Here is a 19,453-nt window from a genome sequence, read left to right on the forward strand (position 1 = left end):
TCCTGCATAGCCTTATACTGCTTAGGATAGTTAGTCAACTTTGCTATGGCACTTCAGAGGCAAGGAAACTACTCCCTGATGTTATCTTCACAGGTCTTGCTTCCTGGTCTGGGCAGGCTCAGTATATATTCTTCTGGCTTCCACCATCTCTGCTGTATTAATGAAGGGAATGGAATATGGACAGGGTACTTTTTTAAGCAGGGCAAGCTGCCAAACACACTGTAGCTATCTATGATATGGAAATTGTGCCAAGATGTAGCCATCACAAGACATTTTCGGATAAGGCTCAAAGAAGCACTCCACTGAAATATTCAGAGAAGAGTAGGAACTCCAGGTGACTCCAGCATTAAAGCTATATCATCCACCTGGAGTTTGGTCCTGCAGTGTGCTTGGTCTCTGATCCTGCAAATCAATTAAGTGTGTACATAAATTTACGAATGTGTAAACTCCCACTGAATTGATTACAATGACTTCGGTACTTAAAATTAAGTACTGAACACAACTACCTACTGCAACAGGTCTCTCTGCATCTTCCAGGACTAAAACCCAAACTGAGAATGTTCTCCATGCTGTATGACAGCAGGCTTTCCTACTGATTTTGGGAACAGTTTTTTTGCTAACATATTAAGAGTCCAGCTAGGTCTGTAGGAAAGAAACAGCAGGTCAAAATGAGCACTGTGCTGTTCTTAAGACAATGACTGAAACCTCAATGGAGCTGACAAATCCTTCTGCTTGACTTAGCTCTGGAACATAACATACATGAGCTGCTAACCTGCAGTGGTATTGCAATTGAGAGCTTATTTCTCATCAGTTGCGATCAGCTGCTTAGGAAACTCCACATCCGACACATAGAGTTCCACATAGTCAAGTAAATCTATAAACTCACTAAGCAAATTAACACATCAACCAACACAAAGTGGCAAGACAGAAGCAGGATCAACTGTCACTGCCACCAGTACTCTGCAGATTCTCACATAGCTCTTCAAGCGCTTGATGTTCTTTCATCAACCAAGACCCACAATATCTTAAGAAGTAGCAAAACATTATCACCCCATTTTCCAAAGAGGTTATGAGAGCTCTAGGAGAGAACAGTAAGTCACTTAGCTGTTCAGAATTGATACAATGAATCAGAGATCCTGGACCAAAGCTAGGTACCGTGATTCCCAATGGACCAAGTTTCTTGTTCTCATTTGCTCTTTCTGGAAGATCCCCCCCTCCAAGGAAATGCTAGTATAGCATTTCCCAATTATTACCTCCCCTCTTGGGATGAGTTTTAATGGTCTTGAATCATCTGAGAAAAATACCTCCAAGCTCATGAGAAAAATCTTACCCGGATAAGACAATGAGCCTGAGGTAACACCTCCCAACTCAGCCCTAAAATCCCCCCAAAAGAGTCAGTTGAAAATAGCTCACTCACTGGATCCCAAAGGAGATGAGGGAAACGCTGACCACCAGCAGGTCTAAGATGTTGAAGTAGTTTCTGCAGAAGGAACCCTTGTGGAGGAAAGCCCCGTATGCAGTCATCTGCAGGAAGGCACACGAAGACAGAAACACACTTTGCCATTAGCGTCTGTTCAGAAACCAAACCCAGCTGGTTGTGCTCAGAGTACATAATTAGGAAAGGGCAGTATTTCTAACATAGCAGGCAATTTACCCCCAGACCCCAAAGGAGAAGTTGAAGTCCCCATTGAAAGAAAAGAGAGTGAAGAAGACAGTAAGATAACTATGAAAGACCTAACTAGGGAAGGAAAGCCAATACTAGGTTGAGTGAGGAAAATACGCGCTTTGAGTGTACAGAGTACCTGACATTTAGAATCAGCAAAGCAGCAAAACGACTGTTTGCAAAAAATATTCCTTGCAATCATATGCTTTTCCCTTTCTCTTCAATGGCAGAGGACACTTGTGATTATGATGTTTGTATTATATAAAGGCCTCTTCAGCTAAATTGAATAAATAATATAAAATAAAGAGAGCTCTTTTGTAATGTTTTTCAATGGTTAGACCAGCTGCAGAGGACAGTTGAGCTCTCTTCCCTCCATGAAGAAAAAGCAGAATTCCTGAGGGACTGGGTTCTTTAGAGCTGAACTGAAGCAACAGGAGGAATTCCTTCTGTCTTGTTTGCTCCATCTGTTCAGCTCAATATCTTCTATATCCCTTTTCCTACTCCTATCCAGCTTCCAACTTTTTTATTCTAGAAGCTGCTGCATTTTCCCCTTGATTTTCCTCATAAAGCCCAAGGTAAGATACCTTGAGACAGAGTGGTTTCTTTGTGGAAGTAATCATTATGAACATCACCCAGCAGCGGAAGGGAAAAACGTTACATATTTTACAAGGGACTCACTGCCTTTTCTGTGTATGAAGGGGTACTGAATAGCTGCTGGCTTTGAGGCAGATGTCACAGCTCCAGATTGGATTAAGTGACAGTGTAAACAGAAATGGGTCTCAGCCACAACTAAACACTTCTGAGCTCAGAATCTGAGTTTTAGACTGAGCTCAGTTACAGGATGTGACTAAATGAGTCTGGCACAGTGAAAGAGGGTGAAGTGATGGGTGTGTTTGGACCACCTACCTTAGACTCGGTGAGCAATCTAATGTAGCTGCTTTGAAGAAACCCCATCCCCACAACCGCTAATCTCCCTCCATTACCTGGGTTAGGAACACAGGCTTCTAAATTTGGTCCTCGGAATCTCCTCTAAGTTAGATGTCTAAAGTAACTTGAAGCAGACATCATGAGACTGTTCCTCAATGACGAGCTCTAGCCAGACTCCCAGCTGAGAAGCATGAACTAGAAATTCAAACTGGAGTTTTCTGGCTGCCGCTAATGTCACAGGTTGACATACCTGCTCATGGTTTCCAGCCATGCCTACCCGTGACAACTTTATTCAGAGGAGAGTGGAAGGGCACATGGTATATCTGATTATTCTTTTCACCAAACATCCATGACATCAGGGAACTGACTATCAATCAGTCAGACAGAACTTAGAAGGGGAGGAAGTATAAACTCTGGTCTTGGCTTAGAATTTATACTTACAGACACATTCATTTGGGGAAAGGGGTGGGGAAGGGGGAGGGGGCGGTTCTTGCCATAACAAAGGTGGTAAAGATGCCCTTTACTGGTTAGATTTTGTATGGCAATCTTGAAAGAAAGGAGACACCATTGAAATCAGGAGGGGAAGCTCTGCTGAATTTAAGTTCTATACAAACTGTTGTTCTCTTAAAGTTGCTGAGAGATTTTGTTATCTCAGAAGAGACTCTCAAAGAGTGTATAAACTATATCTGTCTCCCATCTGGGGCACTGAAGAGGCTTTTAGGATGCCAATTAAAAAACACTGGTGGTCACCTTGCTAACTTTCACCAGACTCCACCATGGCAGCGTGAGGCCTGCAGGTGTCATCAGCAACACGAGGGCAGATGAAGCTTGTTTGTCTACAGCCTTGAACATCCTATTGCTGTTTATTCCTTTGTGTCTTACCACTTACACTCACTTTGCTGTTGTGCAAAACACTGTGCTTACAGCAAGGCAGCAGAGGAACATGCCCTGAGAAACCAAGCAATTTGCGAGGCGGGAACTGGCAGGATAAGAACAGAAGAATTCCTTAAATATTTGTAGTCTTTGCACTCCTCTCTCACTCGAACCCAGAGAACGGGCAGGGATGTTGACCTGAAGTCACTGAAGTCACCAGGAGGACATGGGGAAGGCTCAGGTACTACGCAGTGCACTCCCCTGATACTAACAGAGCAATAGGCCAATAGGTTGGGGTTAGGTTTTGCTTCCACTGAAGTCACTAGGAGTGTTACCATTCAGTGGGAGCAGAATTAGCAATTGTAAGTTCAGACAGGTGCCTTGAATTATGATTTTATTTTATAAATGTTGCTATTGAGTTGTTTTCCCTTTTTGACAGGCCTTTTTGGTCAGCCGTTTGGTATGTGCATGCTCAGATTTCTGGTGTAAACACAGATGCACACCGCACACAAGCATAATTTGTCCACCTCTTTGGAGAACATTATGGCTCTGGTGATTTTAAGTCATATTAAAAAGGATGTCTCTTTACAAAAATATGCAGGGGCCACCCTGCTTGCCAGCCTCCAGTACGGATACTGTTATTAGGGTCTTGAGCTGCAAGATTTAAGCAAATCTAAGGTACTGCCTGCCAGCACTTAGAACTAGCTTGCTGAGAGAAAAATCAAGCTGCCAAGTGAACCTAGCATTTAGAAAGCCAGAACTTTGCTCAATTACTGTTATTTAACTTATTAGCCTACCAATTTGGGAAAATTGGAGTTAAGAACGAGGCAGCCTATTTTTATTTTCTTCAGAGCTAAATCATTCCCCTGTACATTTCCCTTGGTATAGAGCGTGTTCCTGGGAAATGGGAAGCCAGCTTTCAAACAGGAGATGCAGCAATTTTCATTCGCAGCTACACTCCTTGGTGTTTCAGTGATTTGTCCTCTCAGTTACCTCTCCACACCTGAAAAAATGAGCTCCTGCATTGTGCTCCCTGTCTCCTACTTGACTGTGCACCCTGTAACCTTGCAGAAGTCATCAGCTGCCCTCTGGCCCAGCCTTGTGCAGAAAGGAGACCTTGTCTTTGGGTTGTAGCACATGTAAGAGGAGGTGTGTGCGCTCAGGGTTCCTTGCACAGCAAACAAACCCTGTTTTGGAAAAACTGGCCAAGGTAGAAAGAGAAATTTATGGAGTGGCTGTCTTTATCTTGACCCCCTCTTACTTTTCCCAACATCACTTTCACTGTTATTCCCCTAAAAAGTACTTGTTTTGAAATATGCCCTGAATTTACAAGTTTAAATATCAAAATTTCACAGAAGACTTTTTAAAGCAACAAAACAATAAAATCAAAAGATAAACAATTCTTTGTGTAGAGATAATAATGAGGTTAAAAAAAAAAAAAAAAGAGAGCGATAGAGAGCAAGAAAGAAAGAAAGAAAGAAAAAGAAAGGAGAAAACGAGTGTATTGCTCAGATTGGTTACCTTAAGAATAATTTCTAATGTAAAGATACTAGTGAAGACATAGTCTGCATTGCCTAGGATCTGAAAAATAAGCACAATCGGGTTAGTGGTACTGAGCGTGACCCAGGAACAAACAGGCGTGTGTGTTAGCAACAGATAGTGGCAGAAAACTAGTAAGCTTGTGAACGAGTTATGGTAGAGAAGATGGGCACTTTACCTTCAGAGCAATTTCAATGGTGAAAATGACAGTAAAAACTATATCAAAATAAAAGAGAATCTGTAAAAACAAAAGGGAATAGGAGCGGGGAGGGTAGATCAGTGACTGATCACTTGAATGGGAAATCACAGTTCAAAATCAAATACATATGCCTTTTAACAAGGGAACAAGGAGGATTATATAGGAAATGGTTTTGTACCGATGTCCTGCTGAATGCAGTGAAGGTCCTGGCACAGAGGACAAGAAGCACATTACATGAAATCTTTTCTGAGTTACAAACCCGTGAGGGCTCCAGAAGCAAAATAACTTCTTGGTTGTTGTTGTAGGATCTTCTTTTTTTTTTTTTTTTTTTTTTTTTAAAAAAAAAAAAAAAAAAAAAAAAAAAAAAAAAAAAAAAAAAAAAAAAAAGTTCTAGGAAAAATATTAAACCCACCTGAATGCCCCGTCCCCAAAGTGTTTTTTTTTTTTTTTTTTTTTTTTTTTTTAATATCTGATAAAGAACAGTTGATTCAAGGGTTTTCCCAAACAGACTTCCAAACTGAGAATACAAGGATGCCTGCTCTCTCAGAGGAAAACATTAGATTCCTTCTTATTAACCTCCAGTCAGGCTTGTACTGTGCCTCTCTCAAAGGAAGAAAAGCAAACTGCAAATTCATGCTTTAGCTTTTTTTTTTTTTCCTCTATCCTGATTTTCCCTGGATTAGGATGAATAACAAAAACTCTGGCAATTGAACAGAATCCCAGCTCTTGTATTACAACCATAATTTGATTGTGTGATAGACATGCCTAACTTAGATCTTGCATCTCTCTATTGGCATCCTGGATAACAGGCAAGCTGAAACACTCATCATTCCCATGAACTTAGACCTGGTGATGGGGATACTGTTGGCACACACAGCAGACCACAAAAAGTGTCCCAAGAGTGTCACAGAAGGCAACAGCCAGTCTGGAAGTGTAAAGTGATTTTCAAAGTAATGGCATCACTGTTGATCAACTGACATCCCACAAAAGCAAATGGGAACTTTCTCATTGACTAATGGGACAAGAACTAAACTCTACTTCCAACTTATTCCAATATTCCAAGCCATTTTACTGTTATCTACACCACAGACAATGAAAATCAAAGTATTGTGCCTTTGGATTACTGTTGTTTTAACTTGATTAAGTTCTAAACCAGAAGCCCAATATATGGAAGCTGGTGGAAGACTGATCATTTATGAAATTTAAACCTTTACTGCTAAAATACTAATAAATATACAACTGTAAGCTGTCCTCTCCCATCCCACAGGTGTTTATTGTATCTCAATGCCCGTACCCTAACTCAGATTTATAGGTGGCTAGATTCTTACAGCTTGGTATGCTATGGGCTGTGTGGTTGCTACTACAAACTACAGAGTTATTTTAGATTAGACTATTTAAGCATAATCCAAATCTGGACTAATTTGCAGACACTGAATGTCAAATGGAGGGATGTATCACTTATTCCCACTGTGGAACTAAAAATCTTTCAGGTCACTACTCAATTTTTGACCCCAAGTTGTTCTCACTTCTTCAAGGCTGTCTTGGGCTCTATCAATTTTTGCAACTTACAGAATTAAAAAAGGGCCATTTCAAGGATGGACAGGTCTCAATTGCATCCTATATTAATTTATACACATTATAACTGGAAATAACCCCTTGCATTGCTGCCTTGTAGGTCCTGACATTTGGTTATTATATCAATGGAATAATTTTATAACCAATGGGCCAGATTCATGGGTACTCTCAGGCTGCTATGAATGACTCCACCAACATAAAGCAGCCATAAACTTGATTAAAGTGGATGATTAAGCTGTACCTGCAGCTGCTTTACATCACCAGAGCACTGCAAAGCAGCTGAGCATACTGGTGAATCTGGCCCCAAAGCTGCAGCTAGTAAAGATGTCCCTTTCAAATGAAATCATGCCTAATGAAAATGATCACCGCTCCACTTGTGCGGGCAGTACTGTTTATCAGCAGGCACATTTATTGTTATCTAAATATGAATTTACTGTAGATTATATTAAAATGAACGAGCACCTCGCCAAGGTGAAAACAGGAGAGTATTGTGAGCACATAGTCTTAGGACTTGCTTAGGCTTTAAAGGCTGTTTGATCAGACTGGGGAAGCACTTCCAAAAACTTGCTGCCTGAGCCCTGTGTGACACAAGAAGGACACAGCCACTAGCCCTCCCTGGGGCAGAAGCAGTGTCTAGGCTTCTTCGCCAGCCCTTGCTGGAGGATGTTCTCTCCATTCCTGTCTTCCTGCTCTGGGACAGTTTGTGTCAACACCAGCACTTGTCTGCATGAGTCCTTGTGCCCAGGTTAATGTCTGATTATGTTGTCCCACCATGAAGGTAGAGGCAGTTATTTTGCTTTCAGCTTGCCTGCTTTCCCTCCCAGGCCCCTGTGTGGACACAGGGCAGGACACAACCTCACTGTTCTACCGTCAAAGTGTAAAGGCAGATCACATTTGCAACCCAAACATCTTGTCAGTGTCCCCATGTATGATACATTTTAAACATCTGTACCTGCGAAAATTAAACACAGATTTTCATGCAACATCAGTGGATTCAGATACACAAGACAACACGTTGCCCCAAACCTTCAGCTCTTTTATCCAGGACAAACAGCTTTGACTTTTTTTTTTTTTTTTCTCATTTAAATCTCTCTGCTACAGATTCTGCTGCAGCTTCTGTGGCGTGTCAGAATCCCATATGCCAGCTGACATCAGGCTGCAGTGCTAACATATAGTGATATGCATTTATCCCTACACCATGGACACACTCAGCCGTGCCCAAAATGCAGCACTGGTGGCACAGGTTTGACTGTATTATTCAGGGCCCTCAGTCAGTTCAAAATATAAAGCAGCTCTGAGATAATCAGGAATAAAACTCCATTAACATCTTCTCTGCATGCACATGTGTGTTTAAATGCATGCTCAGGCCAGGATACTTCAGGGAGGTAGAACACGGAGTGCTAAATTAAGGTTATATTATTCAACAACAACAAAAAAATATGCCACTGGCAAACAGCAGAGATCAGAAATCTCACATATGACTGCTGACTCTTCTGATTTCTGCAATGACCCCAGATTAATGGAAACAACCACTGGCAAAGTTAAGGGAGCACTGAACGTTTCAAAAGGCTAATAAGCATGGTCAGGAAAGAAGGTGAGAACGTATCTCCGTGCTGAATGCCTTCCTCTCCTTCCCCCAGACTGGTGAGGAGAAGAGCACAGCATATTTTCTGAGGATTATCTCAAATTTAATGATAGCTTTGCAGCTTGCATTCAAATAGTCTGATTCTAACCTTGATGACACCGATCTCCCCCAGAGTGACTGCATCAAAGACAAGAATGTTACTCCTGACTTACACCAACGTGAACAAAGTGAAAATCAGGCCCTGGGATTTTTAGTTCAAAAGAAAGCATGTGGAAGGAGAGCAAATATTCCAAAGGGAACCTTCAAATTCCCCAAATTAGAATTATCTGTATCCCAATCAATGTTTCTACAGCCCATTTCTAATGCCTTAATCCCAGGGAAAAATAATTTTGCTTCAGCTTCCTGTCCTTCCTTCCCCTACGCATGCTTCTGGAGCGAACTAGAGGCCAACTTCTGCCCTGACTCATGTTCCCTGCAAAACCCAACGATTTCACACACAGCCTACAAAAGGCACAAATCAGGGAAGAAAGCTACTCCCAAAGCCTCTGATGCAGTCTTTTCTGCCTTTCCTGGCTTCAACGCATGATCTGCTTGTACCACACTTTCAATACCCAGCGAGGGAAGGAGGATGGGAAGCATACTTGGTTCCTAAAGGAGAGGTGTCGGACGGGGTCCTCAGCTGCCAGGGAGATGCTGCTGAGCAAGATGAAAAAGAGGATCAGGTTGGTGAAAATGTTATCATTAACGATTCGATGGCAGTGGACACGAAACCTGCAAGAGAGAGGAGAGGCACAACTTTATCTCTCAGAGAACAGCCAGACCTGGGAAACATTCCCCCCGTCCTCTTTTGCCAGCGGGACTGGCCCTGGAGGATTGTTCTGCAGAGCAGGTTCCCTCTGCCCCAGCAGCAGGGAGAACGATGGGCTGTGCTGGGCCCTGCTGGGTGCTGGGCAGCCTTGGATCTCCAGGTCGTGCAGTGGTGCACACAGGGTGACAGGCTGCCTGCAGGACTCACACTTGGTGCCTTTGAATGGAGAATACTCGCTCCCTCCTGACAGAGCCTTTTGTGATTTAGATACGGTCTGAAAACCTGCCAAGCCAAAATTATATCCCTTGCTTTTCATTCACAGAACCATTCCCCATTAATTTAGCTGGAAAGCAGCAGAAATGGGCTTCGGGGCGGCCAATGTCTTTCTGAGTTGGGGCTGCAGTGTCACTGAGCAGGAGCTATGGGAGATCTACCTTCCTAACTGGGCACAGACCTCACCAAAGGGATATAGGGTAGGCTGGCATTCGAAAAGAGCTTCCGGGAGGACATCATGTCTTGCAGGGTGTCTACTAAACATCAGCCCAATATAAAGTCCTTGGTAACAGGTAAAGAAGTAGCGGTCTCCCATCAAGCAGCATGTTTACTGGAGACCATTACTAGAGACCATATATCAGGATATGAGGAGTTAAACCTCATAACAGTCCTGTGCATAATTCTAGAGGCACTTCATTAATCTATTTAGCTCTGCTTTTGGCTGTTAAGCCTCCAAGCCCCTATTATAGCAATTTTACAGATGATTGCAGAGGTTAATTTACTTCTTCAACAAGCGACAGTGGGTGGGTGGCAAAGCTGGCATTAGAGTTCATGAGTCCCAATCATCATCAGTCCCTCCCTGTTGCATATACCAAAGGAGGAGTGGCACAAGCCCCACTGTGAAAACACTGGCTCTGAATTCAGCTGTGGTTTTAAACCTCTGCCTTACTCTGGGGCTGTGTTTGGAGGCCAAGCCCCCAAGGGAGATGTTTGGATACGTGGTACTGCACAGACCACTGGGCAGCGAGCTTGTTTCTGCACCCTTGGAAAGATATATTCCCCTGTGTCACAGCTCAGCCCTCCACTCACAGTACTGGTCTCATGCATCCGTGTTGGAAAGGCAGGTGAGGCAATGTGAAGCCACATTGTAGGTTCCCAAGGGAAAAGCATGAGAGAAGAATTATTCCCCTCAGTCTACCCTCAGAGCTATGGACTCTCATCCTCCTTTTCCCTTTTCTTGTATGCTCATTCTTGACATGTAGAAACGAGCAGAGACACATGAACTCCCTACTGGGAGTCGATTTTGAGCAGCCATTAGAACAGGAAGCTCCTACTTCACGCTTGACTGATTGCATGGTGGCTTGCTTGCAATTTGGACCTGAATATGTTGGGGAATTCCAATTACTGACTTTCCTCCAAGCCCCTTATTTATGAAGCTTTCCTCATTTGTGTCTTCAATCAGCCTCGCAGGTACCATGAACTCCCATTGAATACAGTCAGGGAGCTCCCTACAGTTGTGATTTCATCAGGATTTAATGCCAGGGCCTTTAAAGAAGAGACTGGTAAAAGGAGGTCTCTGGTATGAACTGCTGAAAGGGAGCTCTGCACCACCCAACCTTTGGGGCCCAGCACAAAAGGTGTACGTGTTCTTGGACTCCTTGTTCCAACTAAGCAGTCTCTTAAATACCTGTTGTTAGGACTGAAGATGAAAAATGCACTGGCATCAGGCATGGGCACAGCCTTTTCCTTGAGGTGCAGCTCAGACATGGGGCGAGGCCGAGGGCCGACAGGCATCTCAGGTTCTTCCTCATCTTCCTCTGCTGCAAGAAGCATTTTTGTCTTTTAATGTAAAATACAACCCGTTCTGGAGCGCTAGAGCATTTGTCTCTTTCATAACTGGAGCTCAAAACTAAGAATCATTGAAATAGGATGCTAAAAGCTTCATTTTCCTTGTCCATTTTTCCCTTCTCCAAGGCAGCATTTGCTGCCCAGTGCTCACCCTGGCAAACATTGATCTAGTCTCTCTGTAAAACCATTAATGCTGGTAAACCTTCAATTATCCTCACAATTGTCTCCTCAGATGCTTCACTGTCCCTTCTGCAAAAAAAAACAACCCTTCTTCTAATGACTGACTTGAATCTTTCTTGCTGTGGTCTAAATCCATTATCTATTTTCTTGTTTTCCACAGACACAGAAAATAGAGAATCCCCTTCCTCTTAGAGAAGGCTTTTACATACTTGAGGACCGTTATTATGTCTCTGCAAGGATTTCTGGTTCCTAGAGAGAAACAAGAACAGTCTTCCCTGAGGCGCTGTGTTTCCTAGGTTTCTGATCATTCTCACTCCAGATTATCTTCAGGATTAACGTGCAGTTGAGGTTCTACTGGTGCAGAGGAGAGCTGGGTTACTTCTTATAATACTATCCTCCTGTTTAAATGTCCTTCATGGGCACTTCTTTGTATTACACTCTGGCATTAATTTGCCATCAGTTTCTGATTTGCACAAAGCACAGATTATTTGTCACAGAATGGCTGCTCAGCCTATCACTCCCCAGCTCTGCATTTGTGCTGCTGACTACTCCCAAGAGTGGCACCTCGTCCTAATTGAATCGCATCTTATTTTCTTCAGACCATTCCTCCAGTTTATCATGATCTGTTTTTCTCCTTGTTGTAAGGCTCTCCACGGAGCCACTGCTGCATCGGGGATAGTGTTTGGATGAGGGCATGTATGCTGCAGAGCAAATATGGAGCATGAGCACTTTGACTTACACCAATCAGAAATTCTTAAAACTGTCCCCTTTCATAACTCAGCGGGAGGAAGACTGAAAGGGTGGGAACAAGGCTGAGACTCTCAAACCTGATGCCTGTGAAGCAGATCTCCAGGCATGGAGATGGGCTGTGGTACGTGAAAGAGAACCTTCCACCTTTGAGGATTGCTTCTACCTGCTGAAGTCTGATGCTGTTTTGTAAATGACATGACAAGATCTTGCTATTTTAAAGATCCCGACCTTCTCACTTAATCAGCAAGACAGGAAAAATTATTTTAAGAAAGTAGCCTGACAGGTTAGGCGCAACAGATACATCTTCCAGCCAATGCTAAGGAGAAAACTCAAGTTAGAACGTTTATCTTGAGTTCATAAAGTGAGACAAATTCCAGGAAGAGCCTATTCCTTTAGGGTCGGGTACTACACTTGATCTGGTAACGGACACATCAGAAAGAACAGATTAAATCAGCACAGATCTTAATCTAGATGTCAGACACAGGAGAAAAGTGGCCTTTTCAATGTGTGTATTAATGCATGCAAATAGAATTTTTTCTTTATACTTCTAGTAACAAGAGTTCAGCTCAAATTCACTTGATGGATTTTTGGATAAATGTTTGAGCTGGTACATAGAGTTTGTACTTTTTAAGATGGTCTATTTTTGAACAGCTCAATTTTATGTTGTAATATACTTTATAATACTCTTTTACAGGATTTATTAAAGCAACTTTCTTTCAGAAATACTTTTGTGCATAGAACTTGTAAAATCGGTGTTAATGTTAATGCTCATATTCATATAATATTATAATAATTTGCACTTACACATCTTTTCTACAGATTTCAGAGTGGTCTGACAATAAGCGAGGTAAGCAAATTCTTTTTCTTCTTTAACATTCCAGAATACTGATGCCCATGATCACGTAAGATATTTGAGAGCTCTTACTTAAAAAGACTAGTATCCTGAGTCCCTGCTCTGTGCCTTCAGTATTAGATCATTCTTTTGCTTTTACTTGGAGGAATGCTTAAAATAAACACTTTCAAACTGGCAGGGAACAACACCTCAGGAAAATGGACTCTTAGCAGAAGGACCAGCACCATGAAGACCAAAATGAACATTGTTCCTCTCCTCTTTTTCTTGTGTCTGCCATACAGCAAGAAATATATTAAGGATTCTAGGAACCACATACCTTCAGACTAGAAAACACATTCAGTTCCTCAGCCATAGATAAAGGATTACGTTCAAAATATTTTTCATTTAAAGGAGGGTCTAGGGCACAGAAGAAAGTAAACACCGAGGCCCAAATACGCAAAGAATAACATGATTACAGCCTCAGCTTAGGTCACTACCTAAGCTATCTACCTGCATATAGAAACAGTATGTTGCACAGCTGCCAGCATTCGTAGAAGCAAAGGTCAACATGGTATTCACAGCTGGACTGGACAACACATCAGCTGCAATCCAACATTGGTTCCTTGACTATTCTTTACACTTAAGGTATATTTGTGTTTAAAAAGTGACACTTCCAATCAAGCTTGCCACAAAATCATAAAGAAACATGACTCAGAGCTGCCAAGTTCAGGCCTAGGTTTGAACTTTCCTAAAGTTCAAGGAAATTCAAATCTGGGACTGTCATCTTGAATTATGATTCATTAGAATGGTGATGTCCTTTGGTTGTGAAGCCATCAGCACACACAGGCTACAGTGCAGCATCAGTGAGAAATTTGATAATGAGGATTTTTATTTTTTCACTGTACAAAGTCCAGAACTCTTGTGTAAGGACATTGCTTTGCTTCAAGCTCCCATGAATCATCCCAAGCTTTTACCTTCGTCTGACATTCTGAATTCTTTGTCTGTTTCTGTACTGGACTGCAAGACTATCCCCCTGTCTTCCTATAATAAACACATCATCATCATAATCCTTCTAGTGTACACAAATCTCTGGAAGAACTAGTTTCTCCCTTCAACAAAGAGGAGAGGTGATCTGATGAGCTGCAAGTATACAGAGTATTCTGGGGACTAACAGCAGCACTGTGTAGCAAATAGAGTCAGAAGAGAAAACTGGTTGAGGCAGCAGAAACAAATAGGAGACTGAGCGAGGTAGAGTGAAAGAATAAAGGGAAAACAAATGAAGTGACCATTTCAAATTGTTTCCGAACACTGGGTTAGGGTGAAGGATGTTTTCAGAGGATGGAACGGTACACAGCCATGGAAATGTCACAGGCATTAACAGCTTAAATCATGAACAGAAAATAGGTAGAACCAGCTGACTGCATGTAAGAAGCAAGAGGATGCTTCACTTAAAGCAAAGCTGAAATGGATCCATAGGCTGGTGTATTCCCAGGTGGGCTGTATATGGCTGCACAGCATCTCCTGTACCACAGCTGGACCGACCAGCAGCCAGCAGAAGGATTCTGGACTGGTCAGATGGCCACAAGGGAACTAGACAGGGGTATGTGTGGGGATTGGGAAATTCTTGCTTGCTAATGCTGGGGAAAACCTTGGAGCCTTACTCCCCAAAACTGACTACACAAGGCAGATGTGACATGCCACATCAGCTCTGAGGGCACCTTGGTGTTTCAGAGCTTTATATAGCAGAATGGAGTAGATGACTATGGTAACAAGGGATTTACAAAACTTTACTGCATGTGAGCCCTATGGTTGACTTCTCTGAAAGAAATGGTCAGGTAATTGTGTAAGCTGTTGGAGATCATTTTCAGCAAAAGGCTTAGATTTTGAGAGAGTTGGAAAGGAGAAAAAGTAACTTCACTCTTCACAAAGAATTGATAAACAATTCAGGGAACAGGCCTGTTTAGAAATGGCACCCTGCAATGGCAAATAACAAAGATGCTGTCTATTTGCATTTCTAATCCTTTAGAAGATGGGAGAAAACCTGACTATCCATTCAAATTTTAGGTTCTGTTCAGAACTATGCTGAGCCAGGGACTGGCACCCCAAGGCAAGACTTAAAAGTATTTTTAATTAATTTTCTGCACTCTAATCCTATACATAGCTGCAGAAAAAATGCCCATGACACAAATTGTAGGTGTAGTTTGTGTCATATAGTTCACATGCCAGACTATTTCTAAGCTGTCCATGGAAGGTAACTAAACCACAAATCCATTATCAGCAGGCTTAAATTTGATATACAGGTGACTGTACCTTCACTTCAAACAAATGTAATGGTCTGCCAATCCAAGCCAGCTGAGAAACAGAACTGTATCAAGCTGTTTTAATTTGTGCTTCTGACTAAAGACTCCCATAAACCCCTTAGCAACTGGGGACGGGTGTCCAGTAAGTGCCTGTGCTTATAGAGGTACTGGGAAGATTAAAGCCAGAGTGATCTGCCCCAAGCAACATTAAAACAGTATTGCACGGTGTTGGAACCACACTATTCCTGACAAATGGGCTATAAATATGGATGAATACAGGCGTAGCAAACGTGGGGAATTTTTGTACCGAAAATCAAATGCAATGAACAGTTTTCCTTTCTGCTTGTCTGAAACCCTTGTCCACCTATTTAAAATGAACTATTGTGTCTTTTTTTTTACCCTATCACATCAACCTATTATCAGACATTTATTAGGGATCATGGAATAGAAGAGAATGTGTTTTATTACCTGTTACAGTCTGTTATATAATCTTAAACACACAGAAGGGCAGAGCAGGCAAGGGTCACAAAAGGTGCTCTGGTTCATGCCTCTGCTAAGCCAGGATCAACTAATTATTATATCTAAGCCTTTTCTGGCAGATATTTTTCTGACCTGTTTTTAACAACATTCAGCGATGTTGGGCTTCCACAACCATCTCCATGATCTTTTCTAGCCTCACCATTAGAAAATTCTTCCCTGGTGTGGATCTTAAATCTGCTACTTCTTCATAATGGAGATAATTCCCCTCCTACCTGTAACAGGCTTTTATGCATTTGAAGACATTTCTCCTGTCTCTCCTAGCTCAAACAACCACGATTCTTTCAATCTTAGTTCTTGCTTCCTACCAGCATTGTTTTCACCCTGCTCTCCTACGCTCCTTCCAATTCAGCCCCACTTTTAAGTAGAGCACTCAAAATGAGATACGATACCCCACCTGAGATCTTATAAATTGTGAACAGAATAAAACAATTGTTTTACTCTGGGTAGCTTTCACTGGCCAGTTAAAAGAAAACCATAACTGGACTAAAGGGTCATGTTTTCACTGTTTATAAATCTCACTACGTACTTGCCTTTTGAAAGACAGGAAAATGTTGTTGGCACTTGTGGAGCTTATGATCACAAGATTCAGATTCTTTCCTCAAGGACTGTTACCTAAATAGCTGTCACCTAAGATCCTTTATTTGTGAGTTGTTTATTCCCATCTATGTGTAGAGTCTGGCACTTTCAATTTTCTTTAGACCATTTATCCAGTTCCTCAAGAGCTCTTTGAATTCTAATGCTGCCCTCCAGCATGCTTTCTGTCCTTCCTAGCTCCATGTCATCTGCAAATGTAATAGGCATATTTCCTCTTTCATCATTAAGACCATTAACAATGAACTGAACTGAACTCAGGACAAGCCCTTGGTTTGTGGAACCTCACTTGGGCCATCACTGCTGTCCATAAAAAGGGCCTGACCAATTTCTCTCCCAATCATCTAGACCACGTTTCTCTAGCTGGCTTATAAGAATGTTATAAGAGACAGTCAGAATCCTTAGCAAAGCTAAATATGACATGTACTTCTTTTCTCCTGTCTACAAATCTTGTCATCCCCTTTTAGAAGAAACTAAGGGTGATTTGACATGATTTGTTCTTGGCAAATCTATGTTGGCTGCTAGTCATCTCCTTATCTTGCAGTCATATAGTTTGTTTAATCATTTGTTCCAGCATTTTTCCAAGAATGGAAGTTGAACTGACCAGCTTATAATTTTTCTGCTCCAGCCCCCCCAGCCCCCCCATTCAGGATCTCTTGAAGAAAAACTGCTCTAAGTGTTGACATTTCTTCAACCAATCTTTTAATTATATCAAGATGAAGTTAACTAGGCCCAATTAACTTGAAAACCAGTCTAACTAATGCTCTAGCTTGTTTTTTCCAATTCTAGGCTGACATCTCATGCCTTTAGAATTATGTTAATAAGTCACACTGTCTTTTTTATTAGAAAAAAGTGCCAAAAGGGGTTCAGCACTTTGCCTTTCATGAGTATCTGTTGTAAGCCTCCCCTGACCACTGAGTACTGAAAAAATAGATTCAAAACAAAATCAAATGTATATTTTCATATGCGTGTTCAGCATACCTACTACCACAGTTTGGCTTTATGTACATTAGCAACTGGAGCTTCCTTTTGTCAAATCAGGGATAAGAGGAAGAAGATATATACCTGGTGCTTCTGTTGTGGGATATGGGCTCTTTTCTTCATTTTCATTGGGCTGATAATCATCCATGTTGATCTGACAGAAATGGAAGAAGAAGCAGCAAAGCCTTTATCAGACAAGGCAGAGGGTTTTCATTCCCTCAGAAACCCAAGCTGTTCGTGCCATGACTGCACAGAGTGCTGGTTGGCAGCAGACCTTACCTTGGTAGCTGGTGGGGATTCTCCATCAGCAGTGATCGATTTCAGCTCAATTTTCTCCTCCTTTGTCTCCTCCTCCACAGCTGTTTTTTCTATCTCCTGTTTCTTTTCAGGACTAGCAGTCCTAACAGTTTTACAAGATAAAAAGCAAAGGGTTACCAGGGTGAAAAGCCGTTTCTCTTTCAGGAGCTTCATGTAGTACAGTAGAGACCAGGAGAACAATCGGCTGGCTGGCACCTCCATTCTGAGTCCAGCAGCTCCACCTTGTCCTCATCCATAGGCAGAGGAAGAGACTCTGCTCTACTTCTATGTAGCATCCTTTTATTTTAGAGATTTCTCAATGGCATGTGTGTGTGTGTGGTGTGTGTGCATGTGCATGGGGAGGAGATATGTGCCTGTGTGCTTGTGCACGTGAGTATTTTAGGTCTGTCACTAGAGACCTTTCTGTGCACCAAATGACAAAGGCACAGACCGTTTCCAACTAATATCTTGTGGACTTCCACTAGGTTGCCTACAAAGTTTTGCCCCTCACTGTACTCCCAGAGTCAGGGAAATCTGCTGACTAGCATGGAGGACAAAGCAGAAAGATCTGCACAAGAGATCCCCTCCAAGCAGCCTGGAAGATAGTGATTAGAAATTAACAGTAAGGAGAGGCTTCCCTGCTGTTGGCAGCTGGGAATGACAGAGAAGTTCTACATCCAACTCCTGCCTTCTAAGAGTCTGCAGAAACCGTAAAAGAACAGCATGTGGCATCAAAAGAGAAGGAAGCTGCTGAACCTTGTGTGCTGGGAACAACAGTCTGAAAACATGCCTTGTGGTCCAAAGCCATCAGGAGGCAATAAGGGAGATTTGGATGGGATTGTAACATCGACACCATTTCACACTCATTCTCTGCTGATGCCCTGGAAGCTCATCAGTCACCAAGACATCCTTTCCTCTGCTCACACCACTGCAATTGTGGGGACTCCTGGCTCATGACATATTCTTGTTCTTTAGTTTGAAATATTTTACATAAAATTTCATATATATATATGTAATTCCATCTATAATTACACTAATAACATATATGTAATCTATATACACCCACAGAGAAGTTATACATGCATATTACATATACACACTTACTTGCACAAATATATGTGCACAATGTGTGTGTAATCACACACACAGGAATACATGCATATGAGCGTAGTTAGGTGTACGGAAATGGATTTACCTAGCTAGCTTTTTCCTTTCTTTTTCCTCTTCCTCCTCTTTCTGTGCAGATGTTAAACTCTCAGCATCAGCAAGGTTGTCCACAGCAATGGCCAAGAATACATTCAGCAGGATATCTGTTTGTGTGCTACTTAAAGAAAACGGACTCTGAAAACTGCAAAACAACATTATACCAAAGGTTTCTCAATTGAAATTTTTTAGCAACCTGTCATCAGATCGCTTGGATTTTCCAAACTTCCATTTCACACAAATGTTCAGGATGTGCATATCCAGCATGCACAGACCCACATTTTCCATCCAAATGGCTAACACACTCTGTGGGGTTTTCAAAATTTCACAACAGAATGACTGATATAAAACATCTAAGTCCAGACTTATGTTTGAGTTTCCGATTTCCCAAAGGAGTTGTGCTTTCTGCAACAAATCCCACTGAAGATAAAGGGAGCCCTGAATGCTTTGCACCTTTGGCAGCTTAGGTTGGTTTTACTAAAGCACTCGTATTCAAGAGCCTCATACCATAAGGTGCCTGGGCTTTCCAGTTTGGGCCTATGTAGTTGAGTTGAACAACCCCATTATAGGTATTCTCACAGACACAAGTGGATTTTCCGGACAGCAAGCACAGCACTCTCATTAGCATTTCTCAGGCAACTGAGAAGAAATTCATTTAGTCCAGGCATTGAAGGGTTGAGCTGACAGCTCTGCCATCTCCTAGCAGAGGCATGGCCACTCCATGCATGGCCAGTCATGCCCACGTAGCTGAAGGGCAAGGAATCCCAA

At 42.1% G+C, this 19,453-nt stretch overlaps 1 protein-coding gene across 13 annotated transcripts in view; it reads right to left on the reverse strand.

Annotated features, from left to right (window-relative positions):
• The window catches only part of CACNA1C (calcium channel, voltage-dependent, L type, alpha 1C subunit), a 504,338-nt gene that overhangs the window by 87,239 nt on the left and 397,646 nt on the right, over positions 1 to 19,453 (reverse strand). For 12 of the 13 annotated variants that reach the window (XM_014937306.1, XM_014937303.1, XM_014937300.1 and 9 more), the window contains exons 16-22: positions 18,678 to 18,792; positions 17,465 to 17,585; positions 17,270 to 17,339; positions 10,851 to 10,983; positions 9,003 to 9,132; positions 5,181 to 5,240; positions 1,418 to 1,524 (exon numbers count right to left, since the gene is read on the reverse strand). In XM_014937306.1, coding sequence (XP_014792792.1) covers positions 1,418 to 1,524; positions 5,181 to 5,240; positions 9,003 to 9,132; positions 10,851 to 10,983; positions 17,270 to 17,339; positions 17,465 to 17,585; positions 18,678 to 18,792 — 736 coding nt within the window. Of the gene's footprint in view, positions 1 to 1,417; positions 1,525 to 4,984; positions 5,045 to 5,180; positions 5,241 to 9,002; positions 9,133 to 10,850; positions 10,984 to 17,269; positions 17,340 to 17,464; positions 17,586 to 18,677; positions 18,793 to 19,453 lie in introns of all 13 variants that reach the window. The other variant, XM_014937311.1, reaches the window with a different exon arrangement.

Source organism: Calidris pugnax, unplaced genomic scaffold, assembly GCF_001431845.1.
Source record: "Calidris pugnax isolate Ruff unplaced genomic scaffold, ASM143184v1 scaffold1, whole genome shotgun sequence".
Classification (NCBI taxonomy): Eukaryota; Metazoa; Chordata; class Aves; order Charadriiformes; family Scolopacidae; genus Calidris; species Calidris pugnax.